The sequence below is a fragment of the Plodia interpunctella genome, chromosome 26, assembly GCF_027563975.2.
Source record: "Plodia interpunctella isolate USDA-ARS_2022_Savannah chromosome 26, ilPloInte3.2, whole genome shotgun sequence".
NCBI classification, from domain to species: Eukaryota; Metazoa; Arthropoda; class Insecta; order Lepidoptera; family Pyralidae; genus Plodia; species Plodia interpunctella.
In genome coordinates, this window is record NC_071319.1 from 1,802,865 (window position 1) to 1,828,291 (window position 25,427).

General features: G+C 37.6%; 2 protein-coding genes across 3 annotated transcripts in view; both read right to left on the reverse strand.

Annotated features, from left to right (window-relative positions):
• Positions 1-6,905, reverse strand: part of LOC128681269 (ribosomal protein S6 kinase alpha-5-like) — a 72,471-nt gene extending 65,566 nt beyond the window's left edge. The window contains exon 1 of one of the 2 annotated variants that reach the window (XM_053765069.2): positions 5,466-6,905. In XM_053765069.2, coding sequence (XP_053621044.1) covers positions 5,466-6,087 — 622 coding nt within the window. In that variant the 5' untranslated portion in view covers positions 6,088-6,905. Of the gene's footprint in view, positions 1-628; positions 1,812-5,465 lie in introns of those variants that run through there. The other variant, XM_053765070.2, reaches the window with a different exon arrangement.
• A 476-nt stretch (positions 6,906-7,381) lies between these two features.
• On the reverse strand, positions 7,382-25,188 carry Noc1 (Nucleolar complex protein 1). Its single transcript, XM_053764813.1, has 21 exons — positions 24,905-25,188; positions 23,968-24,079; positions 23,335-23,435; positions 22,423-22,510; positions 21,628-21,801; positions 20,418-20,527; positions 19,832-19,977; positions 18,778-18,913; positions 17,915-18,120; positions 17,604-17,703; positions 16,659-16,829; positions 16,045-16,219; positions 15,673-15,878; positions 15,042-15,177; positions 13,712-13,873; positions 13,109-13,193; positions 11,955-12,070; positions 10,415-10,555; positions 8,947-9,012; positions 8,307-8,396; positions 7,382-7,746 (listed from the first exon to the last, which is right to left on the reverse strand). The coding sequence occupies exons 1-21, from the start codon at positions 25,061-25,063 to the stop codon at positions 7,409-7,411; spliced, it is 3,018 nt and encodes a 1,005-aa protein (XP_053620788.1). The 5' UTR covers positions 25,064-25,188; the 3' UTR covers positions 7,382-7,408.
• Positions 25,189-25,427: the final 239 nt, after the last annotated feature.

Sequence of the window (25,427 nt, forward strand, 5' to 3'; positions counted from 1 at the left end):
GGGAAAGTGGTTGGTTGTCAACAATCAACATATTTATAATTACATACCTAAAGTGATAAATTAATAGGTATGTTTTATGGTTACTTTACTATAAAATTTGTGTTCAATAATTATCACCACAAAGTACAAAACAAGTCCCTTCCAGTGGGGAGCGACGGAGCAGACAGTGGTTTGCTCTTCTCAATGGATTTTGATGCAGGTTTTTTTAAATAGATGTGCGATTCCTGAGGAAGGTTTATGTGTATGATTTATTATGGTTTTTTTTGTAAAGAGTGATAGGGACAAAACATTCTTTAGCTATTAAGCTAAAGAATGTTTTGTCATTATCAAAATTGACTATTAAAAATAAAGCAAAAAAAGGGTCATTGTCTAAACAAAATCCTTTGAATAGAATTCAATCCACTTATTTGGGAGATATAGACACAGACATAAAAAATTAAATAAATAAATAAAAAATTACTAATTTCCTTCCATCCTTATTTGACACTATCCTGTGCACCTTATTGCACCATTTAAATCAATTCAATTCAATTTATTTATTGTATCCTTAATGTACAGTCCTCTTCATTCCGATTTTCTTACAAGATTTTAGCATATTGAAAAGTTACTATATCAAATTTAAACTGACCTTTCCACCGCTTCCGAATTTTACTAGCCTCCACAAGATTCCAATCTACAGAATCCCGAGCAGGTGGAGGCACGCTGCCGCCAATCAGCTCCACCGAGCTACTGCGCTTCGTGCTCGGACCAGGCACTGGGGGCAACTCCTCCACCTTCTTAACATCATTCACTAAAGGAACACTTGAGCACTCAATAATTTCCACACTACGATCCGTATTCACTTGTGCACCCTCTCCATGCCCATTCACAGGAGAATCGGCTTTAAACTTTTTCGTGGGCACTTTCTTTTGCTTCTGAGCGCTATGCCGCCTCTTCAGCTTCGTGGAATGCGAGGAATTTCTCGAACTCACAGGAGAGGGACACCCACACTCCATACTACCCTCCTGGTCGCTGCCTTCGTAATATCCTGACTCGTGCTCGGGCTTTTTATCGGGCACGTTCATCTCGGCAGTGGCCATGGTTTAGTCCAAAACCAAAACCATGTAGACTTCACCGGATATATCAACTGGTGCCCATCAAATTCCGTCACACAGCACGCCCACATGCAACGAACGTGGAGCGTTTACGTGGGAAATTAGTAAATAACACTAATTGCTAACTAATGCACCAACTTCGTCGTGGAAAGTACAGACACGTAAAGCATTTTTGCGAGTTGTACTCAAGAGACCGCGCGAACTTCACGCTGGACTTTCTTCGTAGATGGCGTTACTGTGCGTTATAACTCGACAATATTGCAAAGTCGCCGACAAAGAGTACTTTGCCCTGTCAATATGCCTCCGTGTTTTCATCCAATAATTTTACTATTGTCTACTTTCACGTTGTTGAAACGTCAAATAAATTTTATTTAGTATTTCAATGAATTTAAGCATTCCATAACAAATCACAGCCTCTTCGTCGTCCAGTTACACCAGGGTTGCACTCAACGGAAATCCCAACATGTATGTATATACAAAAATTCACTGCACAATATGATCCATTCCAACCACGATAAATATTTGTAATATTTCACTAAGCACTACATACAAATGTCCTTATACAAAACGTCTCTACTGTAAATAACTTCTAAAATGCCTGCGCGAATGAGGCACCGACTCATCCGACGCAATAAAGTAACTGAATTCAAGAAACGCAAAATAGAAACGAGCAGTGCGACGTGCGAAGCGCTCCGCGGCGCTTCCCCCACCATTTACGATACGAGGCCAGATAGTGCGTGAAAAATTAACAGATGTATCGATAAAAAAAACTACCTATAAAAATCGTTAAGTTATCGATTAATAAAACTGGTCATTAATAAAAAATTACCTGTGATGAGAAAACAATAAATGCTTAAGTTTGGATATGTGTAAAAAGATGGTTGTAAATCAATCACGCAAAATCTATCGAACAAGTTTAGATAAAAATCTCATAATCTGTAAAATTATTTTTAATTAATTTTGTACATGCGTTTGGTCTAAACGGTAACTGAATTGTATTTAGTTGTACCTAAAGCTAAATACGTTTAAAATATTTTGCTTATGAATAATATTGTCCTATAATTTTTAATATTGCATAGGCAAGCTGTGGGACTATATCATATACCACCTAGACTTTACACAAATTGTAATATTTTAAAATCTGACCTTGAAGATTTGGTAAACAACTAACGAAACGGTTGTAAAACCACCGAATGTCTTTTTAAATTGGTAAATTGCATCTAAAAGACCTTTAACCAGCTAAGACTTTTAGCCAGCAAATATATACCACGTGAAGTGAAACATGTTCAGGAAATCATGAAATAATGATAAGCAACAGGCTGTTTTATCTGCGTTTGTTAAACATACTACCGGACCACCGTTTCACGAACGTAAACAAAGCAAGACAGAACTATTGGTTATCCGTATGAAAAGAGCAAGACAGAAATAAAGTTAAGTGAAACGAGCTTATTTCTATCTCTGTCTTTGTACCGAGTACCGACTATAAAGTAGCACATATTTAAAATTGAAATTACATATTTTAATTAGGTATTCAATTAGTAGAAATTTAAAAACTAGGTACATAGAATACTAAAATAATATATTTCATAAAATTACAATGTATTAAGATATAAAATAATTTTTACACTGTTTATTGTCATAAAGTACATAAGCATTTACATTAAATAAACTTAATTTAAATAGTTATACAAATCTACCGATCTCTTGGTATATGCATATGCTAAAAGAAACAACACGTCTACTACATTCATACATTACGAATTATGTATGACATAAGTGACAAAGAAGCCAATCTCCTTAGAATGAGAAACATATGGATCATGTAACCTTTGTATAATAGTAAGGTTTCTTTACAACATAACTAGTTTATACTCGTATTTACTACACAAGTAGGTACATAATCTTTGAACTGTATAAAATTTAGTTTTATCACGCGCCATATGATTTTGACACAATAATGAGTTGTGGGTTTTAGATAACGCAAAAGTGTTTTAGAGAAAATCACAGGACCATCCGGATAAACATTGATAGATTTCCACAAATCTCTATTCCTCAAAGACCTTCTAGAATAGTGACGACGTTGGAGGTCGAGGTTCTGTCCTCTTAGCTAGATATCAACTTATCAGTCTATTGTGTATGTAAAATTTCAAATTCATGCTGTACTAATAAATTCTTTCATCGCCAGTCGAACCACAAGAATCCTGCCTATTGTGGAATTCGTAAACCTAATTCCGCATTAAACCGTTTTAAGCAGCCCGCATCCATATCTCACATAATAAGGTCACTTAACTACCAGGTAGGTGGCTTTTCAACACTTTGTTTGCAGGTAAGTACATGATCGCCTTTTATCAATGTCCAAAAAAGGTTTATGACACGGCACTGTTTCATAAAAAATGAAGAAGGAACAAAGAAAATTATCACTTAAAAACATACCTTATCTTAGAGTATGAACTACTTGTATGAACAATTGCACGCATTCGCAGGTGCTCAATGTTACAAGTAATCTCAGCGAAAGGTGATGTTTTTCAAAAGATTAAAAAGTCCGAATCACTTATTTCCAGTTTAAAATCAAATGGTATTTGTTAATTAGACAAAACTCATCAAGAACCCACCGGTTAATTTGCGACTAATTATCAACGATGCTCGTAAAATCACTTCAATTCCACGGCTATCGTTCGGTAATTAGTGAAAACCATTCCATCACGAGAACACGGAAGGTCGCTGCAAGGTACGGAAGCGTCGGTAACCTTCGTAGCTTTATGCTCAGTGTTTCATTACATTGCTATAATTCAGTAATTCATCTTCGAGGTACAACATAAACTATAAATATATATGCTATTGTCACAAAACGCCTTTATACTTTATTGCCCACGGGTTTGCCAGATTAGGAGATACAATTTATATCCAAGCTCAAATTTTAGATGAAATAATAGAAGTAGAGGTTTCAAACGATAAACATTCACCACGTCGAGCGGATCGTGTTTACGTAACAACTAGGGCGCAAATGCAGCTAAAGGTAAATAGAAGGAAAGTAATATTTAAGCAAAGTATGCATGTTAACTCACGGAAATCATGAACCTTAATAAATTACCTACATATATTTTCTTAATTTACTAAGGAAATACTGTTCTAAATAAAATACAAAGTGTAATGGAATTTATTTGTTGACTTTGCGAGTACATTTATGTTCTCACTAATTAACATAATGAACCTCTTATCACTTGTCATTTGGTATCTAAAGACCAAATTACAAAGTGCCCATTGATTTTAATGTTTTTATGTTAGTTGGTTTGGTATTTATGGTATATTAACTGATTGCTAAGGATTCGAAGAACATTTTAAGCGTTCTTTAATTTGCCATTTCATTTTATGAATAACTATATTGACTGCCATTTTGTTTATTTATCTATTTAAACTTTATTGCACCGTATAAAAGTTAACAATAGGTGTACTTAATGCCATAAGCATTATCTGCCAGTCAAACCTTGAGACCAACCAAACAGAAAAAGACAAAAGGATTTGCTACTCGCTCACGTGGTCATTTCAGAGACAATAATTAAAAAATAATGGACATAGCCTTCCCCGAAAATTGCCACGTGGTTTTTTTTCACCACATTATCTCCCTCGTGGATCTCCGATAACAAAGTTTATCTCATCCTTAAAATAATTTATTTTTTTACAATTAAACACTAACCAGAATAGACCCAGTAAATAGTTGGTAGTAATTTAATTACACTGACTTTAGCCCGTTAAGCTACAAACCCAGGTTCGCTTGAGCATTTTAAAGATGAAAATAACCAAATAATAATTTGGCTAGATCTAAAATACTTTGATTGATGACAAATCTATTGTTACGCGTATATAACAGTACGCGTATATTTCAGTTAGAACAAGTTAGACAGGTCTATAATGAACCAATCAGTCATTTTATCTAAATTGCTTCATTAGCAAAGTGCAAAATCACTAATTCATCAGCAAGAGAAATGTTAGAATCTGGCATAGACCATGGATATGACATTGTTGAAATCTATGTAAACAGTTCATTATTAAAACAATACGCTTGTTACTCTCGAAAATTAAGTCACCTGTTTAGTTCATAAAAAAAATCTTTTACCTGCAAAACAATCTTAAAACGCAATTATCCGGGTCTGTGTATTTTACTCGTAAATATGGCAAAAATAATAAAAATAAATATTTAACCGATTAACATAAAATTTTCCATGTACGTTCCAAGGCAAATAGAACCATTTTTCTGCGCATGAAAGTATTAGTAGTAGAAGGCAAATGCTACTTGGAATCAACGCTGGTCAGGACAGGAATAACAACAGTATCATTAAAACCAAGGTGAAGTCACTTACCAAAGATACTTACCATAGGCAATTTCGTGAGTCACAGTATTTGCTTTTACGATGACCGGTGTTTCTTCGTAGGTCTTCTCGTGTTTACTTTCAGGTACTTCAGTCTTCGGCACGTCTTCGAAATACTCATCAAAGTTATTTTTATTGAAGAAATCAAAATCAATTGCCGCACGTTTCATAGTGGGCGTTGCGCTAGAACCTGCTTCCAATTCGAATTGCAACATCTTAGCCGGCGACATGACCTCTATTGGTGAAGGTTTTGCGAAAATATCATTATCGCTCTCTTTAGTTAGCGATAGCTTTAACAAATTCGGTGGTTTACGTTCATTACTTTTCTCCTCTGAAGGTTTTGGAGTTTCTTGTATTGGTGGTGATTTTACGTCGATGGGGGATCGAATATCAGGTGTTGGGAATGGTGTAATTATCTGGAGTACTGGCGTATCAAGAGCAGAAGTAGCATTGCTATCGATAGATATAGCTCTATTCTCTACAGTGATATTCTCGCCGACATCTGAATAGTTACTCAAACTCATGCGAAACGCATCATCCGGCAATTCTATACTATCAGTAAATAAGTTTGACCCTGAAGTCGGAGCAACATTATCAGTGTTTTCATTTCCTAATGGCGACTCCATGTTGAATGTAGATGTTTACGTAAACAAAGCAATAATTTTTGACAGTTGTAAAATGAAATCGTAGGTATCACACCAAGACCCGATTGATGACCTTGAATTTATCTCACCAATCGATAAGCGCAAGAATTTCACATCACTTTACTGGCACGCACACATGCGCATATCGGCTTTCAATGTGTGGTGTGCAAATGCATGCATTCATGAGCTGTCAAACTAGTGCGTGGTTTTTGTATTCCAATCGGATTATAATTGAGAAATATTTACAATGAGAAAAGAAACACCAATTTATTTGTATATGAAATACTAATAGGAATGTCCAAAGGATACATTAAATACGCAAGTAGGTAGGAAAACAGCGTCGTCCCGCCATAGGTCCGTCTATAAATAGAACTACATTGCACTGATTTCGTTCGGTATATCTATATTCCCACTCTTTTCACAGTAAATAAACTCTGATAAGTCCGACACAGGCAAATAGTTTGTAATATATCTATTACGGTGCTAATTACTTGTAAATAACGTGAAACTTTAGTAAATTACGCGGGACAAAAGTCAGATACGGCGTGATGGCGCGGCGTTCCACACAACTACATGATGTAATGTCAACAAACAAATCCGCCGTTTTGTGACTGCGCGCTACGCACAAATATTTTGAACAAAGTATTGCTTTTATTTACACTTGATGTATGTGTATGAATGTTAAACTCGAATAATTATTGGAAATTATCAAAGTAATTTAGATTGGAATAAATACGATAAGGGCTAATTTTGCGTAATTAATTTTGACGTGTGTTATTAGTACAGCTGTCAATGGTGTCATATTCACGTTCCGTTTTGCATTGTTTGTCTTATGAGTTTGTTGAAGATCTCTGCGTGTCGATGAAACTAGGTATATTAGGAAAATATTTAGGGCTCTAATGAGAATCTTGTTCGAATTTTTATTATAAACCACAGATATAAAAACGTTACATTAATACTAATATTGAGCGTTCTGGTAAGAATCTCGTTCGAATTACTTCACAACCTTCAGATTATCGCTAATTTCGATGAAATGCTACATGGAAGTTTATGGGATTAAAAATGGATTCAAGTATCAAGTCATGTAAATAAATATATATATTTTTGTTTAGCAAACTACCCTTTATAAATTTGTTGTGACTTCATAGTTATTTAAAAAAAGCTAGAAACAGTTTAATTAACCAATTTTGTCCTTTTCTTTAGGTATCTATTTTTAAATCTATTCAAAAACATGGGAAATGAGTACATGTATAGGTTAGGGATAAAAAATATAACGAAATCTTAAAAACATTTATTTAATGATTCAAAATTTCTTGCGTTTCCCGCCTGCACCGTCCGCCTTCCCGACTTTCCGTTTCGCGCCTTTTCTATCCGCCATCTTGTTTTGTCTTCTATCACCGAAATTGCGGTCGGCGTTTTGTTTTCTGAATTTCTTCGGTTTAGATTTGTTTCCTAGTATTTTTTTATTATATCCTTTGATCCACCTATCACGTTTGTCTTCCCACGCTAGCTGCTTCGTACTAGCGTTGTCTGTATTGGCTACAGCTTGACTGGAACCCTGCTTTTTGTTCGTCGCTGTGTCTTCCAGTAACGTTGAGAATTCTTCAGCTGAGGCGAATAAGGAGCCTAAGTCGTCGCTTCCTGAAACGATATCATTTATTTTTATAGTATGGTTCAGATAACTAACCGAGTATGTGTGAGGTATTAAGTCACATTAAGTCTGAACTCGACTAGAGCTCTTCTAACTGAAGCTAAGTTAAATAGAATGCTGGAATAGGCAATAGAATCGTTTGTCAAAAATTACGCTTCATTCCATTGGTTTAGGAATTTTGCATAGTGCTTGCCTCTGAATGGAGAGTTCCCGGGATCAATCCCCGGTCGGGTCATGATGGAAAATTATATTTTTCTGATTGGCCCGGGTCTTGGATGTTTATCTATATATGTATTTGTTATAAAATATAGTTAGTAAAATAGAGCTAGTACCCCATAACACAAGTCTCGAACTTACTTTGGGGCTAGCTCAATCTGTGTGATTTGTCCTAATATATTTATTTTATGACTTTCGGCAAACTAAATTCTATTGGTTGTTCTAAACTGTGCTAATTGAAGCTATCAGTTAGCACAGCTCAAGTCGAGTCACGTGGTACTTTTTATCCTGAAATCTGGTGTAATACAATTTAAGATGTTGATTATTATTTTACCTTTGAGTTTAAGCTTCATGTTTCCCTTGCCCTTCTTCCCTGGCACTTCGATGTGGTCGTCCTCATCATCACTGCCTTCCAACATTAACTCTGCAATTACAAACAAAATTGATAAAGCATAAATTATAAATGGATAACACTCAACGGCCCACGTTACACTGAGCTCGTAACGCGGGTCCGATGGACACAAACACAGAAACGGGCACAACACACCCAGAACCACAGAAAATATGGTAATCACATTTGAATATATTTTCCCGCGCTGGGAATCGAACACAGAATCTCCAGTTAGCGAACAGGCGTGGTGACTACTACGATACGGATAACGTAACGGGTGCGATATAAAAAATCCGATCAAAAGCGAGGCGCACTCGCGCACCAAAAATTTCATAATTTATGTATAAAAACCATAAAAGTGGATTTTTTTCTTAGTAATCCATACTAATAAGTATTCATTCAAGCATGTAGCTCAAACAGAGGCTACTTATTTTTTCAAAAATCAACCCCCAAATGAATAAAAGGGAAGGTGAAAGTTTGTATGAAAATCGTGTCTGTTCCGTTTTCGCAGAGAAATTCACGCAGGCGAGCCGCGGGCAAAAGCTATTTCGCAATATATAGACATGAATTTAGTGATTGTTACCATCTTCATCGCCAGATAAGTCCGGTTCCTCATCATCGCCCGCAATATTCAGCTCAGCGTCACTTTCTGTTAAAATAAAACATTTATTATGAAGAAGTGAGTCTTTTAAGGTCTGTTTCATCGTTTGCTGATAAAGTATCTGATAGTCTATATATACATATAGCAAGCGGTTACAACATATCAAACATCTGTTTGCCAGTTATCCCACCATCATTTGCTACAAATGATGGTGGGTTAACTGGCAAATAACTCCGGGCAGTTTTTCTTTCATAATTTTAATCTGACAGATAATTTGCCTGTATTAGATTAGTATTCAGTATACAGGGTTACTGGTATCAAACGCAAAACCTCCTAAAGACTACTCGGGTACATCAAAACAAGCAACTTTTATTCTACGACTTTTCGTGATTCGTAGTTTTTTTTTCATATAAAAAAAAATACAATCTAATTTGCGATTCTGCACATCTTAACTGTATATAATAGCCAAGCGACACGAGACAGTGCAGCAGCGTTGTGTAGCGGAATCGACATTAAAACTAAAAAAAGGTTTTTTTTCGTATTTATTGCGTTTAGACAAAAGTCGTAGAACTAAAAATGTCAAGTCTCTATGTACCTTACGCGCCTTTGGAAGGTTATGTGTTAGATACCAGTAACCCTGTATATGTTAGTATAATTTTAATAACAATACAACAATGCATTGTCATGAAAATTGAAACGTTGCGGAAAATACTCTGTAGGACATCTGAAAGTTAGAGAAATTACTTGCAAGATATGAAAACATATGAACAGAGACTAAAGGAACTAAATCTCTTAACTTTGGAACGCCGCAGACAGAGAGGGTGTCTCATCGAGACCTACAAAATATTACGATGTACCTAGTCTGCAACATCTGTTTAAACTCTCGGTGAACAATCGGCTGATTGTCAAAAATACACGTGAGGTCCAACAGAAATATAAACTTCAAAATTGTGACAACCGTGTAATGACCAAAAAGTTAAGCCACAAAAAATTTACATATTTCAAAGCACTATATAATATCTTGAGCGACACACGATAGCGCGTTCTAAAACTAGATATCGCCATCTAGTGGCATAAATATTCAATTTTAATATTGGCGATTAAACACTCGGAAAATAATAAATTAAGAGGTTATTCCTTAACTATGTCGCACAACGGCAAAAAGAAATCCGAAGAGTAATTTTCTATCCAATCACACGATTGGATAGAAAATTGGTGTGTTTGTTGTGTTCAGTCTCGGACCACACGGTCCGAGACTGAACACAACAAACACAATGAGAATGTTGTCACTGCACCTTCAGTCAACAGTTTTAACATAACATCTCCAAACTTCAAGACGCGCACGCATCAGCTTAATGAGCTGCTAGTGTGTTATAAATAAAATAAGATTTGATTACAGTCAAGACATTGGGACATGTGAAACTAAATAAAAGTTTTCGAAATAAAATACCTCCGTCATCAATTTCATCATCTACACCGTCATCATCATCATCATCACCGTCGTCACTGGCGTCGTCAGATTTCTTCGAGCCACGCTTGCTTTTATTCGATTCCAATTCTGCGAGATAATCGTATTCCTCGTCCGAGTCCACTGAAATATTCAAACAATAAAAAAATATCATTAATTTGATTAAAACTACTGAGAGAAATAGACATTACTTCACAGTATAAGTCGCCCTACGCTTCTGTCTGTTTTTAAGCCTTCTCATTTTAGACCACACAACGGATTTTGATGCAGTTTCCACTGTTATTTAGACAATTAATTGCCCAAGATTTATACATACATGAATCAGGTGAAGGTAGAATATGTACATAAACGATCCCGTGCGAAACCGGGCCCGGTTGTTAGTTTTTTAATAAAATTACACACAAGCGATCCATATTTTCATTAACGATTAAAGAAAAAAAATATTTGGTATACGAATGTCGTGCTTTTTAAAGCTACATAAGTGATGTATACCATCCTAAGTTTAATAATGAAAAAAATAAAAATAAAAAAGAAAATGAAAAAAAAAAAAGAAATATTTTTTTAAAATCGGCTTTTACGCCATTTTACGCAAACGAATCGCTTCACTTTCAAACAGATTGCAGGCAACAGCATATTCTGCGTGTGTTGTTATCCAAATTTGACAGCTGCACTTTGGAGCAAGATTATGTCAGGTGCTGTCAAATTAAAATGAAATAACTTAATAATAATTGACATTGTTACATTTGTTCAGAAAAATATAATATCTGCCTCCCTCGAGATCTTAATTAAGCAAACAGCTCAAACAACATTACACATTGCGATTGAAGTTCCTTCTGGTTAAATAATGTACATAAAGCGAAACATTTTTCAAAGATTCAACCTGACATTCATCTCAAACCTTGGTTCAATAAATACCGCTCCATCCACCCCACTTCTACTAGTATTAGACTCCGCACAGATCATGCATGCTCCCCGGTATCCCCAGCTAAAATAAGAATTAAAGACAACTCGCTATGTGAATGCGGCCTAGACGAGGGTACACCTGATGACATATTTTTTGAATGCTCAAAATTTTTTCTATCTCTATACCCTATCCCCCTTATGTCCCAAAACCTGTAAATATGCAATTTTTCTCTCCATTTATATATTGGTAAAATTTATACAAAATAATAATATCTACTTATAATTTTTATTTACTTTATCCGTATGTATGTATAATATATTTATATACTATTATATTTTAGGTTACACACTGATCCGTCTTTCATATATCATTATAACATATTATATTCCGTATCAATCTCAACTTTGACGTTGGCAAAATATCGTTTAGGCGAACGATGGAGCCATGACACATAAAAAAAAGTGATGGACCTCTTCTTGTCTGAATAAAAATATTTTTCTTTATTTAGTAAACTTAATGGGTTTCACCCCATCTATTTTCGCGAGCCTCTTCAAGCACTCTGATCTTATCTTATATAATTGCTGTAAAAAAAAGTGGATAAGAAAGATATATACGTACACTGATTCTTCCCTGTCATGGAGTCCAGATACCGGTCGAAGTCCTCGCTGGTGACCGAGTCGGCGTCGCTGTCCTCGGCCTCGGAGCCCTGGACTTCGCGGCGCTTCTTCAGGAAGCTGCGATTTACATTACAACATTTGTCCTAATATATTTATTTATTTATTTATATTTAGTCAATAATATCCCAATCCCAACTAATATTATAAATGCGAAAGTTAAGTTTGTTTGTTACATCTTGGTTGTCGTTGCGTCAGAAAGGCGTGCTGTGATTGGATAGCTACGTCTCACTGCGAATCGATTCGATGGTGAGATGTAAATAGCAAAGTCGCACAATGCACACTGGACCGATTTTTATGAAATTTGGTACACGGGTAGAATATAACCTCGAATAACACATGTTTGCTGATGCTAGCGTGGACGATTTTTACGCAGTCATCCGCAAAAAAGATTGCTTCACTAGTGAAACGGGTGCGGGGGAGATCGAACATGGTTGTGAAGACGGTGGGAGATCGGGTGGACTCCAATCTGCTCAGCGGGCTCAACGAGCTTCACGTATTGAGGACACGTTGAGCCTGGGAGTGGATTTCCGGTTGAATATATTGAATTTTCATTATTATTATAATATTATTTTATCAAATTTAATTTAATTCAATTTATAATTTGTTATAATTTGTATCTATGGACAAACGTCTGAAAATAAATAATTTTATTTTTATTTATTTATAGGATATTTTTTACTCCGAAATTCCCACGGGAACCAAGCCCCGGGGTGCAGATAGTAGGTAAATAAACATGTATGGACAAATCACACAGATCGAGTTGGCCCCAAAGTAAGTACGAGACTTGTGTTATGAGATATTAACTCAATGATACTATATTTTATAACATATAAATATATAGATAAACATCCAAGACCCGGCCTAATCAGAAAAAGATCATTTTTCATATTAACAAGACCGGGGATCGAACCCGGTACCTCCAGTATAGCAGTCCGGCGTGATGACCATTAGGCCACGGAGGTCGAATTAGGAATTAGGTTTAACAAATAAAATTTGAAAGTAGGAGAGCGGACTCTGGGCTCAGACGCTCAACGGCTGTGGAAGAAACCGGAAAAACGATCAGATGAGATAGAGAGAGAATAAAAAATATCTTACTCGTATAAGAATTTCTCATCAACTGGTATTTTTTTCGCGTCCTCATTGAGATACGTCGACGAATTCACTGGTAAACTTCTTAAGCCTGCAAAAAATCAATCAATAATCATATAATTTTTTCGACACATATACAGTATCACGTCTCTATCTCTTACGGGGTTGACAGGGCCGAGAATATATAAAAATATATAGAATATATAAAAATATATAGAATATATAAAAATATAGAGATTTATTATCTCTATATTTTTCTTTAGAATATTATATGAAGCCGTGAGGATTTTTGGAAATTTTACCCCCAAGGGGGGTGAAAGGGTGAAAAACTTATATGAAAGTTCTACACCGTTGAGGTTAGTGACTTGAAAATTTGAATTTTTGTTGTTTTACAACAAATTAAAGTATATACGTATTTCAGATTTTTCTGAAAATTTACCCTCAACCCCTAAGGGGGGTGAAAGATTGTATGGAACTTAATACAAATTCAAAAAAGCTGAACATTTGTAAACATACTTTTCATATTTTTTCTTGAAGAATGACCGAGATTTTGCTATGAAATTCACGCGTTGCAAAGCTCAGATGAGCCGTGAAAAAAATCAGTCATACCTTTAGCAACATAATTCTTCCTCACGGCGAACTTGGGGTGAGATCCCTTCACCTTCACTTCGCCGTCGGCTCGCTTCTTCGGGTTCTTGAACACGAACCGGTCGAGGAAGCGAATGCCGGAGAAGTCTTTGAGCGGATCTCCGCTGTATTGGATAATTTGTTCTGAGGAATTGAATGATAAAATAAATACAACTAATATTATAATCATAACTAGCTTTAGCTCGCGAGGTGCCCTATGTCCTTCTCCGTACTTCAAACTACATGTATGCAAAATTTCAAGAAGATTGGCTGAGTAGATAGAGCGTGAAGTGGTAACAAATTTCGTAACAATACGTTCAGTAGACTTTGTGTTAAGAGTAACAAACATACATCCTTACAAATTATCGGATTTACAATACTAGCAGGACTCTAATCCTAACTAACATTATAAATGCGAAAGTTTGTTTGTTTGTTCATCTTCATAAAATTTCGCATACATATAGTTTGAAGTACGGAGAAGGACATAGGGTACCTTTCGTCCCCGAAATATAACGCGGTCGAAGCCGCAGACATAAGCTAATTAGTAAACAAATAATCGAGCCCCGAAAACATAACACTACATTATTATAAATAAATAAATAAATATTAGGACAAATTACACAGATTGAGCTAGCCCCAAAGTAAGTTCGAGACTTGTGTTAGCCCCGCAGCCCCGGAGCCCCGCAGCCCCGGAGCCCCGGAGCCCCGCAGCCCCGCAGCCCCGCAGCCCCGGAGCCCCGCAGCCCCGCAGCCCCGCAGTCCCGGAGCCCCGCAGCCCCGCAGCCCCGCAGCCCCGGAGCCCCGCAGCCCCGCAGCCCCGGAGCCCCGCAGCCCCGCAGCCCCGCAGCCGCGGAGCCCCGCAGCCCCGCAGCCCCGGAGCCCCGCAGCCCCGGAGCCCCGCAGCCCCGCAGCCCCGGAGCCCCGCAGCCCCGCAGCCCCGGAGCCCCGCAGCCCCGGAGCCCCGGAGCCCCGAAGCCCCGGAGCCCCGGAGCCCCGAAGCCCCGGAGCCCCGCAGCCCCGGAGCCCCGCAGCCCCGCAGCCCCGGAGCCCCGCAGCCCCGCAGCCCCGCAGCCCCGGAGCCCCGCAGCCCCGCAGCCCCGCAGCCCCGGAGCCCCGCAGCCCCGCAGCCCCGCAGCCCCGGAGCCCCGCAGCCCCGGAGCCCCGCAGCCCCGCAGCCCCGGAGCCCCGCAGCCCCGCAGCCCCGGAGCCCCGCAGCCCCGCAGCCCCGCAGCCCCGGAGCCCCGCAGCCCCGGAGCCCCGCAGCCCCGCAGCCCCGCAGCCACATGTGCGCGCGGTCGGTACACTCACTCACCGTTCACAAGTTTCTCCGCGAACAATTTGACGGTCGGATGAAAATGGCGCGCCAGAGCTATCAGTTCTATGTAAACTGAACACTGGGCGCCGGAAAACGATGGATTACGAGCGTGCGGGTTATATTCAGTTATTACCTGTAATATAATATTTTCATTATATTTATTTATGTACACATATCATATTACAGTAAAATACAGTATAATTTCAGAGAGAGACAGAGATAATACTATTTGAGATTTACTTAGTAACTAGCCAGGCCCCGGGGCTTCGCTCCAGTGGGAATTCCGAGATAAAAATCACTCTATGTACCCTTGTACCAAATTTCATAACTATCCGTCCAGTAGATTTTGCGTGAAAGAGTAACCAACACAAATACATTCATTCTATGACACAATCTGCGCCGCGGGGCTTCGCTCCCGTGGGAATTTCGAGATAAAAAGCACTCTATGCGTTATTCCAGGTTATATTCTACCCGTGTACCAAATTTAATTAAATTTGGTACAATCCGTCCAGTAGATTTTGCGTGAAAGATTAACAAACACACATACATTCTCACAAACTTTTGAATTTCTAATATTAGTAGGATAATGTCAGACTTAGCTTCAAGAAAATCAGTAAAACCCACTCACCCTATCCATATTGACAGTTTTCCTCAACTGTATTTTCGCGTCTTTCTCTCGTTCCATCTCTTTCTCTTTCACCTGTCCCGTCTCACTCTCCACTTTGACTTTAGCGTGGTGCCAGCCCGCGACCGCTCCGCTTTTACGTTTCTTCGGCTTGATGTTCCCTTGATCGTCCATTTTGAGGTCTACGTACGTTTCTTCGTCATCGTCGTCTAAAAATTAACAAGGAAAATAGTTTTCAACTATCTATTTTTTTTAAGTCTGGTTCATTAAATTATGACAAAATCTACAAAATTTTACGGTAAATTTTACGCGGACCCCGGGCGTCACAGCCCCAAATGTAGCCGGGAATACTTGAAGCTTTATTAACATACTTACCCATCAAAAGGTCCCTTTTATCACCCCTCAACAGATCAACTCTCTTCTGTTCCCCTTTCTCCTCTTCTGTAGAATCTATGGTATCATTCGCCATCTCTATCACATCGTCTTCTTTCGTGTCGTTGTCTATGCCCGACGCGTCTTCTGTTTTTGTTTCGGATTCGTCTTTTATTTCCTGCAAACAAAAAATATAAGACAAGTTTTTCAGTCAGAAATACCGTCTATACTTACAAAACCTATCTATATTAAAAATCAACCCCAAGGGGTTGAAATGGGGGTTAAATTATTGTATGAAAAATACACAAAAACATAAAATATGAAAATACTTGCATCTTTCAATTCCTTCTTGGTCTAGATTAATTTAACAGCATCCTTTTTGTCTCCATCCTTCAACACTTGCGACGCTAGGAATAATGCGCCGCTGGCTTGCTCGGGTAGTACAAACCACACTATTACAGCTAAACTACTAGACCGATTTCGATAAAATTTGACACGGACATAGCTAAATACACGAGTGTCTAACATAGGATCATTGATTTCTAGAAATCACCCCCTAAGGGGTTGAAATGGGGTTTGAAGGTTTCAACTTCAATTATAATGAAAATCAATCTCACATCTTTGAATTCCTCCTTGGTCCAGATGAATTTAGCAGCATCCTTCTTCTCTCCATCCTTCAACACTTGCGACACTAGGAACAATGCGCCGCTGGCCTGAGCGGGTAACGCGTAGCAACATTGTGACAATATCCTTTTGATGAACGCGCAAACTCTGTTCACATCCTTGTCCTGAAAATTAAGGATTTATTCGGAAGCTAGATGTTGCCTGCAGTTTTGTCCGCGGATTCCTATATTTGACTTCGGGTCATTAACTATATCTATTACAATGTTTTACAAAATCCGCTCAGAGGTTTAACCGGGTGTGCTAACTCTAAAAAAAAAAATAATTTACTGATAAAGCATGCTTGAATTTTTTTTTACCATACTTTTAATTTAAATGGGAGGCTTTTATGACGACCTCGGTGGGGAAGTGGTAAAGTGCTTGCCTCTGAACCGAGAGGTCCCGGGTTCGATCCCCGGTCGGGTCATGATGGAAAATGATCTTTTTCTGATTGGCCCGGGTCTTGAATGTTTATCTATATATGTATTTGTTATAAAATATAGTATCGTTGAGTTAGTATCCCATAACACAAGTCTCGAACTTACTTTGGGGCTAGCTCAATCTGTGTGATTTGTCCTAATATATTTAATTTATTACTTTATTTACTTTACTTATTTTATCTAGCAGTGAGGTCAGAGATAATAAAGGTTATAACTAAAACCTAAAATCTGAAATCTGTACTAATTTCAATTTTTCTTAGAAGATTTCTTTATTGTTTCCTACTAGCTGTTGCCCGCGGCTTCGCCTTTTCCATGGGAACCGTTATTTCCCCGGGATGAAAAGTCCTTCACCATATTATAAAACTAAATGTATGCAAAATCAGTAGATGGAGCGTGAAGAGGTGAACAAACAAATAAACAAACGCAAACAAACTTACAAGTTAGGACTAGCAACATATTTACCTGCTTCAATGACTTGTATATGAGCGAGAAAAGCAATGCGGAATGTGACGTGTTGAAAACTTCCGGGTTGCTCAGCTTGCGGTAGAGGGCGGTGTAGTAACTGTAAAGAAAAACAAATAATAAATAAGAATTTAACCGAGCGAGCGAAGCCGGGACGGGCGTCTAGTATTTTATAAAAAAATGTATTTGAGCCTCATTGATTCTCAGTTAAGGTTGATATTTATTTGTCGTAGTTTACGTCGATGTGTGTGTGTGTGTGTGTGTGTGAGTGATATATTGAGTTTTGCAGCTTACAGTACATAAACGCTCACCGGTGGGAAGTGCCGCCGGCGGCGTCGCTCACGTGGAACAGCAAGGCCAGCGCTAGTACGGCAACATTCGAGCTGGACAAATGCACGAGTTTGTGTATCGCGTCTATGTGTGTCGGAGTCTCCGCCAGACGCTCCTTGTCCGCGAACGGATATGCACGTTTGACACCTGTCAGTATCGCTGACATCAGTCGCGAGTCTATCTCGCCCTGGATTTTGGGAAAAGAAGATAAATTATCACGTCGATCCGTTGCATACATCATATCCTATTGAAATTGTGAATGCGAAAGATAGTACACAAACAGTATTTGTTTCCATACATCCTATACTGAAATTATAAAAGTATTTTCTTAATAATTTCAAGTATACCATATTAGCTGCGCCCCGGGGTTTCGCTCCCGTGGGAATTTCGGTATAAAATGTACCCTATGTGTTATTCCAGGTTATTTTCAACCCGTGTACCAAATTTCATAACAATCGGTGCAGTAAATAATGTGTGACCTCTTTCACGCATTATCAACATACTAACAAATTATAAACAAACTTACTTTCACATTTACAATATTAGAGATTTGGGCATAATCGATTACATTCATAGAATAAAATAAATCAGATTAAAAAAGTAATCTAATGAAATTAATTCGAGTATGATATTAAAAGTAATGTAATTACGTTCACTCTTGGATTTTTTTCCTGAGATTACACACATTGCAAATAAAATAAAAAATTGTAAACATTAAAAGCATGTAACAGTGTACTGCACTGTTTACATATTTTTGATAATTTAATTTTTTTATGCCGCATCAATTGACGAACAAAATATTAAAAAAAAAAAATCATCCAAGTGTATCACTGGAATCCCTCACCCTCTTGATGGAAGCCTTGAAGAAGGAGAAGTATATCCTTATCAGGTTCTCGGCGACCCTGGAGTCGTCCTTCCCCAGGAAGAACTGGTTCAGGAAACACACGCCGTAGTATTGAGCTCGGGGCGATATGTTTGATCTAAAGGGAAACATATTCAAATTCAATTCATTTATTCAGAGATTAGGCCGTCACAGGCACTTTTTGAAAAAATATAAATATATTAGGACAAATCACACAGATTGAGCTAGCCCCAAAGTAAGTTCGAGACTTGTGTTATGGGATACTAACTCAACGGTACTATATTTTGTAACAAATACATAGATAAATATAGATATACATAGATAAACATCTAAGACCCGGGCCAATCAGAAAAAGATCGTTTTCCATCATGGCCCGACCGGGGATCGAACCCGGGACCTCTCGGTTCAGAGGCAAGCACTTTACCACTGCGCCACCGAGGTCGTCAAACTTTTCATGTCATAATCTAAATTAAAAAGTTTGTGGATGTATATACAGGGTTACTGGTATCTAACGCATAACCTTCCAAAGGCGCATAAGGTACATAGAGACTGACATCTTTTGTTCTACGACTTTTGTCTAAACGCAATAAATACAAAAAAAACCTTTTTTAGTTTTAATGTCGATTCCGCTACACAACGCTGCTGCACTGTCTCGTGTTGCTTGGCTATTACATAGAGTTAAGATGTGTAGAATCGCAAATTAGATTGTATTTTTTTTATATGAAAAAAAAAAAAACTACGAATCACGAAAAGTCGTGGAATAAAAGTTGCTTGTTTTGTTGTACCCGAGTAGTCTTTAGGAGGTTTTGCGTTTGAATATATTGTCTACTATATTTCTTGACTATCCTAACCTATATTATAAATGAGTACGTGTGTTTGTCACCTCTTCACGCTCTATCTACTCAACCAATCTTCTTGAAATTTTTCATACATGTAGTTTGAAGTACGGAGAAGGACATAGGGTAACTTTCATCTCGGAAAAATAACTGCTCCCGTGGGAAATCACTCGAAACCGCGAGCTAAAGCAAGTATATACCTGAACAACATTTTCTCAATCTCAGCGAGAACCACTGTCTTCATATTGGGATGGTTGTATAACAACTGACATAGGTGATAGATCACTTTGCTGGACACCGACTGGGATGGGTCGCCGAGCTTGTTGATTATGTTGTTTAGCAGCATCTGTTAAATAAATATATGAGGACAAATCACACAGATTGAGCTAGCCCCAAAGTAAGTTCGAGACTTTGTTATGAGATACTAACTCTATGATACTATATAACAAATACATATATAGATAAACATCCAAGACCCGGGCCAATCAGAAAAAGATCATTTTCCATCATGACCCAACCAGTGATTGAACCCACTAATAAAAAAATAAATAAACATATAGGCACAAATCATGATATTACATTATTATAAACATTTTCTATACATATATGTATGTTATAAAATATAGTATCGTTGAGTTAGTATCCCATAACAAAAGTCTCGAGCTTACTTTGGGGCCAGCTCAATCTGTGTGATTTGTCCTAATATGCATCTGAATATATATACATACAAAAGCATAGAAAAATGTTCAAGTAAAAATAATAAAATTAAAATCACATTTGAAATACCTTTTCTCTTTCCGGATGATGCATGAGTAAATATGACATGGCGCTAACAGCTTTCTCCTTGTTGGCGTCCACCGAGTCGTGGGCAAATTTATTTAAGGCTTCCACATATGCTGCAATAAAAATATAATGAAACTAGATGTTGCCCGGGGAATTTTGAGATAAAATATACACTTCTTTCTACGCGGGAAGCCTGTGGGTTAACTACAAAAAGAAATCGCACAACACCCTGCGTGTACAGTATAACAACGCCTTAAGGGCGCTGCTGGGGTTGCCGCGTTACTGCAGTGCCTCAGCGATGTCACTGACGCTCACGCACATGAAGATAGTTATTCAGCTATTCTACGGAAGAAAGCTGCGGCGCTGCTGCGCGGGGTGCGCGGGCGCAGCGACAGCGCCCTGAAGGCGATAGCCGATAGTGGGGATTGTCCTCTAATTGGCCATTTAATAAAAATTATCTAGTAGAATATAAGTACCAATTCGTTTTTAAGATTACTAACACAATGGATTCATATTGTCCGAAAATAAATATTTTTACTTTTTATTTTATAGCCTATAGTAATCTTGGATAATGTACCTTTCTAATTGTGAAAGAATTTTTGAAATCTATTCGGTAGTTTCCGAGATTACCCGCCTCAAACATACAAAATCACAAACGCTTAACACTTTATAATAATAGTATAGAATAAATATATTTCTTTCACTTGTCATTTGCCAGTGGGAATTGGTTAGGTCGATTCTCATATTATATTGTGCTAATCGTGTTTTATGTTTTCCTTCACGGTCGCATTCCTCACGGCAGGGGGTCGTGGTCATTACGTGGAATAAAACACACACACAATTTTCTTGGCGCTATTAATGGATTGGTTTGCCATCGCATTCTATTTATGTATTACACACGCAAGTTAATAAACAACCAGTGTGCAGGTTTCCTTGCGATGTTTCCCTTCACCGGAAGCACTTGCTTCCATTAGATTTTTTCACAGACGACCACTTGGTCGTCTATGAAAACTAGTATACATGAATTAGATCGCTATAGAAACACATATGGCAGTAGTTCTTGGGAGTGCTATTTGTAGGCTATCAGCTGCCTAGACTCCCATAGTTACCTCATACGACATCCACAGAAGGATTTGGAATGGTTCTACTTTAGGGCGGAACCACACGCATCATAAAAAGCCGCCTGTCACAATATATAATGTCAATTACTCACTGCCATATAACTCTTTGAGCTGGTCCTCATAATACCATAGCTTTAGTATACTCCGTCTGAGTTGCTTGTTGCCTGACGTCAAGTCGTCAACGTGTGCAAGTGGATGCTGTTCAAACGACCGCAGTTTGACTTCAGGAATCAGTAGGTCTGAGATTAGCAGTTCGGATAACGCGTCTGGAATGTTTATAGGTATATGTAGAATATTCATCCAGTGAGAATTTCGGGATAAAAAATACCCTATGTTATTTTAGGTTATGTTTTATCCGTGTATCAAATTTCATAACAAAGTGTAAAAACATACATACATACATACATACATACATACACACATCCTCACAAACTTTCGCATTTATGAAATTAGTAGGATTTATTTGTGGAATGTGTGTAAACAAGGTGACTTTATGACCATTGGGGAGTTCTTGTCTATGTGTTCAGTCAATGATTAGTATGGGAGTAACAAATAAAAAAAATTCAGCAATTCCATACAAAATCAAATGCCTACGAAAATGTATGGACATTACTACAGTACAATTTACTGAGCATATAGACAAAAAGTAATCAAAAAATTCACATAGAAATAAGTCACACACAGAAGATCAAATAGGCATAGAAAATTTAGGTTGTTACACTCTCTCTTAGGGTATTCTGAGGGTATTCTCGGCTTCTTCCCAGCCGTTGAGTGTCGGAGCCCAGGGTCCACTGTCCTACTTTTTCTCCACGTCCCACAGTATTTTTGAGTGCTTATCGCAATAAACGTTTTTGACAAATATCACTTTAAATAAACAAAATTCTTACCAATGACAATAATGCCATCCTTTTTCTTCGCTGGCTTCACGCTGTTGATCAGATTCCTTAGGGCTGTCAAGTTGTAAACAGGGTTGTCCTGAAAATTTTGAAAAAAATATATTTATTCTCATAGGTTTGACGACCTCCGTGGCACCACACCTGACTGGTGCACCGGAGGTTCCGGGTTCAATCTCCGGTCAGCTCGACATGGGAATTGATGACAATTTATCTAATATGTATATGTTGTAGAATATAGTTGAGTTAGTATCCCATAACACAAGTTTCGAACTTACTTTGTGTCTAATTCAATGTGTGTGATATGTCCAAAGCAAACTGGTAATGGAAAATTATTATCTCACACAATTTAATTTGATTGCTTTAATATAGGACATGTATGTACTAATGTAATGTAATGTATGTACTTTTCACTAAGAATAGAAGTGTCTATATGATAATGTATCGTATTGGTATACAAACATAATATGAACTAGTCAGAATAGGCATAAAACCAAACTTTCCCACTTATTCATCAAAATAAAGCGTTAAAGTATGTTTTTTCACTATCACACTTTACAATATTTAATAGAACTTGGGACCTTTCGTCGTCGGACGTCAAGACATCCGCATATGAACTGATTGGTGGCGCAGTGGTAAATAAAGTTCTTGACACTGAACCGAGAGGTCCCAAGTTCGATCCCCGTTCGGGTCATGATGGAGAATGAATTTTCTGATTGGCCTGGGTCTTGGATGTTTATCTATATAATATGTATATGTTATAAAATATAGTATCATTGAGTTAGTATCCCATAACACTAGTCTCGAACTTACTTTGGGGCTAGGCTAGCTCAATCTGTGTGATTTGTCCTAATATATTTATTTATCTAAACCATTACACCACCACTGCTTCAATCTCTTATCTACCTGTATCAATATGGTGGCTGCAGCCACCCTGTCCCCTATGGCACCTTTGTTTAGCAGTGTCTTCGCCCATTGGTGGTCTGATGAACCACCTCTGTTGGTTTCTGAAAATTGAAGTCTTTTATAAAACACTAGATGTTGACCGGGGCTTCGCTCCCGTGGGAATTTTGATGAATATAGCTTACAGCAATCTTGTACCTTTGAAATGGTGAAAGAATTTTTGAAATAGGTTCGGTAGTTTCGGAGATTACCCGCCTCAAATATACAAACTCACAAAGACTTACCTCTTTATAATAATAGTATTTTTTTTCTCGTCTCGGTCGTAGGCGTCCCTAGCTGTCAAGACACTATAATCTCTTTCATATTATTACAATTATCTACTGTAAAACAGATTGGATAGAGGTCGATGAAGGCAGATGGAGGCATACCGATTAGATATAATATACTTCGTCAAAACATTTGTTTATCAACTTTCAGCTCGGAAATAAAAGGCTAGTTAGTCACACATATTTCTGTAATCTGCACAAAAACTATTCTCATCAATAATAAAAATACATTCAAGAAACTGTCCATAAGGTACCTGTGAAATGTCACATATGGGAATCAATGCCATATGATTAATAATAAATAACTCACTTGTCTCATATGCTAATGTGTCTCCATGCAGGGCGCTGTTGGCTTCTTTTCTTATCTCCTCCACCTGTTCCTGTGTCAGTGTCTTTGATATTGTACTTGGTTCCTCAGGCAACTAAAAACAAAGATAACTTAAAGAATGAATTTTTATATATTTTCTTGACATGTTTATTGCATATATTTTGACATTTACTTGTAAAACATATATGTGATTTGTGATCTTCAAGTGTCTGAAAGTAACACAGGTATCTATTATATTAGATTATGGAGATCGAGTATGTCATGCACACTCAAATGGTCAAACCGGTGGCGGCGTCGTGGATCGGGTCGGGAGGTTCCCTCTATTGTGGTTGAGCTTCGCGATGGCTGACTCACGCGTCACCTCGTGAACGGGTGCTGCCAGGGGGAACTGGTCAGCTCAAACATTTTTTTTTTGTTTGGTTAATTATACATATATATTTATTTTTTCCTTTCATCAGTACTTGATCACAATCATAATATGTTTCAGTATACCTTTTGACCATTTCTTCTCAGCAGTGGTTGTTCCGAAATGCTAGTAGTTTGTAGCATTGGTAAACATCATTTAATTTAGAATATGACGTGAAAAAGTGCCTGTGAAGGCCTAATTTCTGAATAAATGATTTGATTTTGATTTTTTAATTACTGAGTTAAAATGCATATAAATCATGATAAGGTGTTGTTCAACAAAATGTTATGTATACATACTACTAAACAGGTTTGCTTGCAATGTGCACTCTGCACTGTGTAACCATGCAGTATTATAAAAGAAAATTAAAGGGTTGGCTTTAAAATAGAGAAGTGAAGTCTGTAACTCAGCAGCGGAATAACTTAAAATAAACTTGACAAAACATGTGATTAAATTACATCCAAAGGTTACTGCATCTTTGTGACTTTGTGTGATGATGTAACGTAAATTTACCTGATGATACCATTTCTTTTTCTCCTCGTATTCGAGACTTTCAGCGAAATGTTTAGCTATACCAGAACCTTTTTTGTTGTCAGCATTTTTGTCAACTTTACCGTAGTTGGTATATGCTTCGTCAACCAAAATGTTCTCCTCAAACCGTTTGTGTTTCATTGTTAATGAGTATTTGTTTATTTATTACACATTTGTTGCACAAAATTTTAAACACGTGAAAATTATGTTTAACAGGTAACAAGGAAAACGCGTGCAATGAATGCAATTATTCTCACTTTGACATTGACTGTTGACATAACAGATTGTCAAAAGTTTTGATAAAAAAAAGAAATTTTGAAAAATAAAATTCTTATTTTTAGGTTTTAATACTAGTTTTAGTTTTTACATAATACATAAAGAAAGGATTAATAAAGTTCTCTAAACGTTTTAACCGACATAGGAAAAGGCTTTTGTTTGTGTACCTAACATAGAGTGCTGTACTCTGGCGAGATAAATGTGCAGTAATACTCCTTATTTTTAGGTT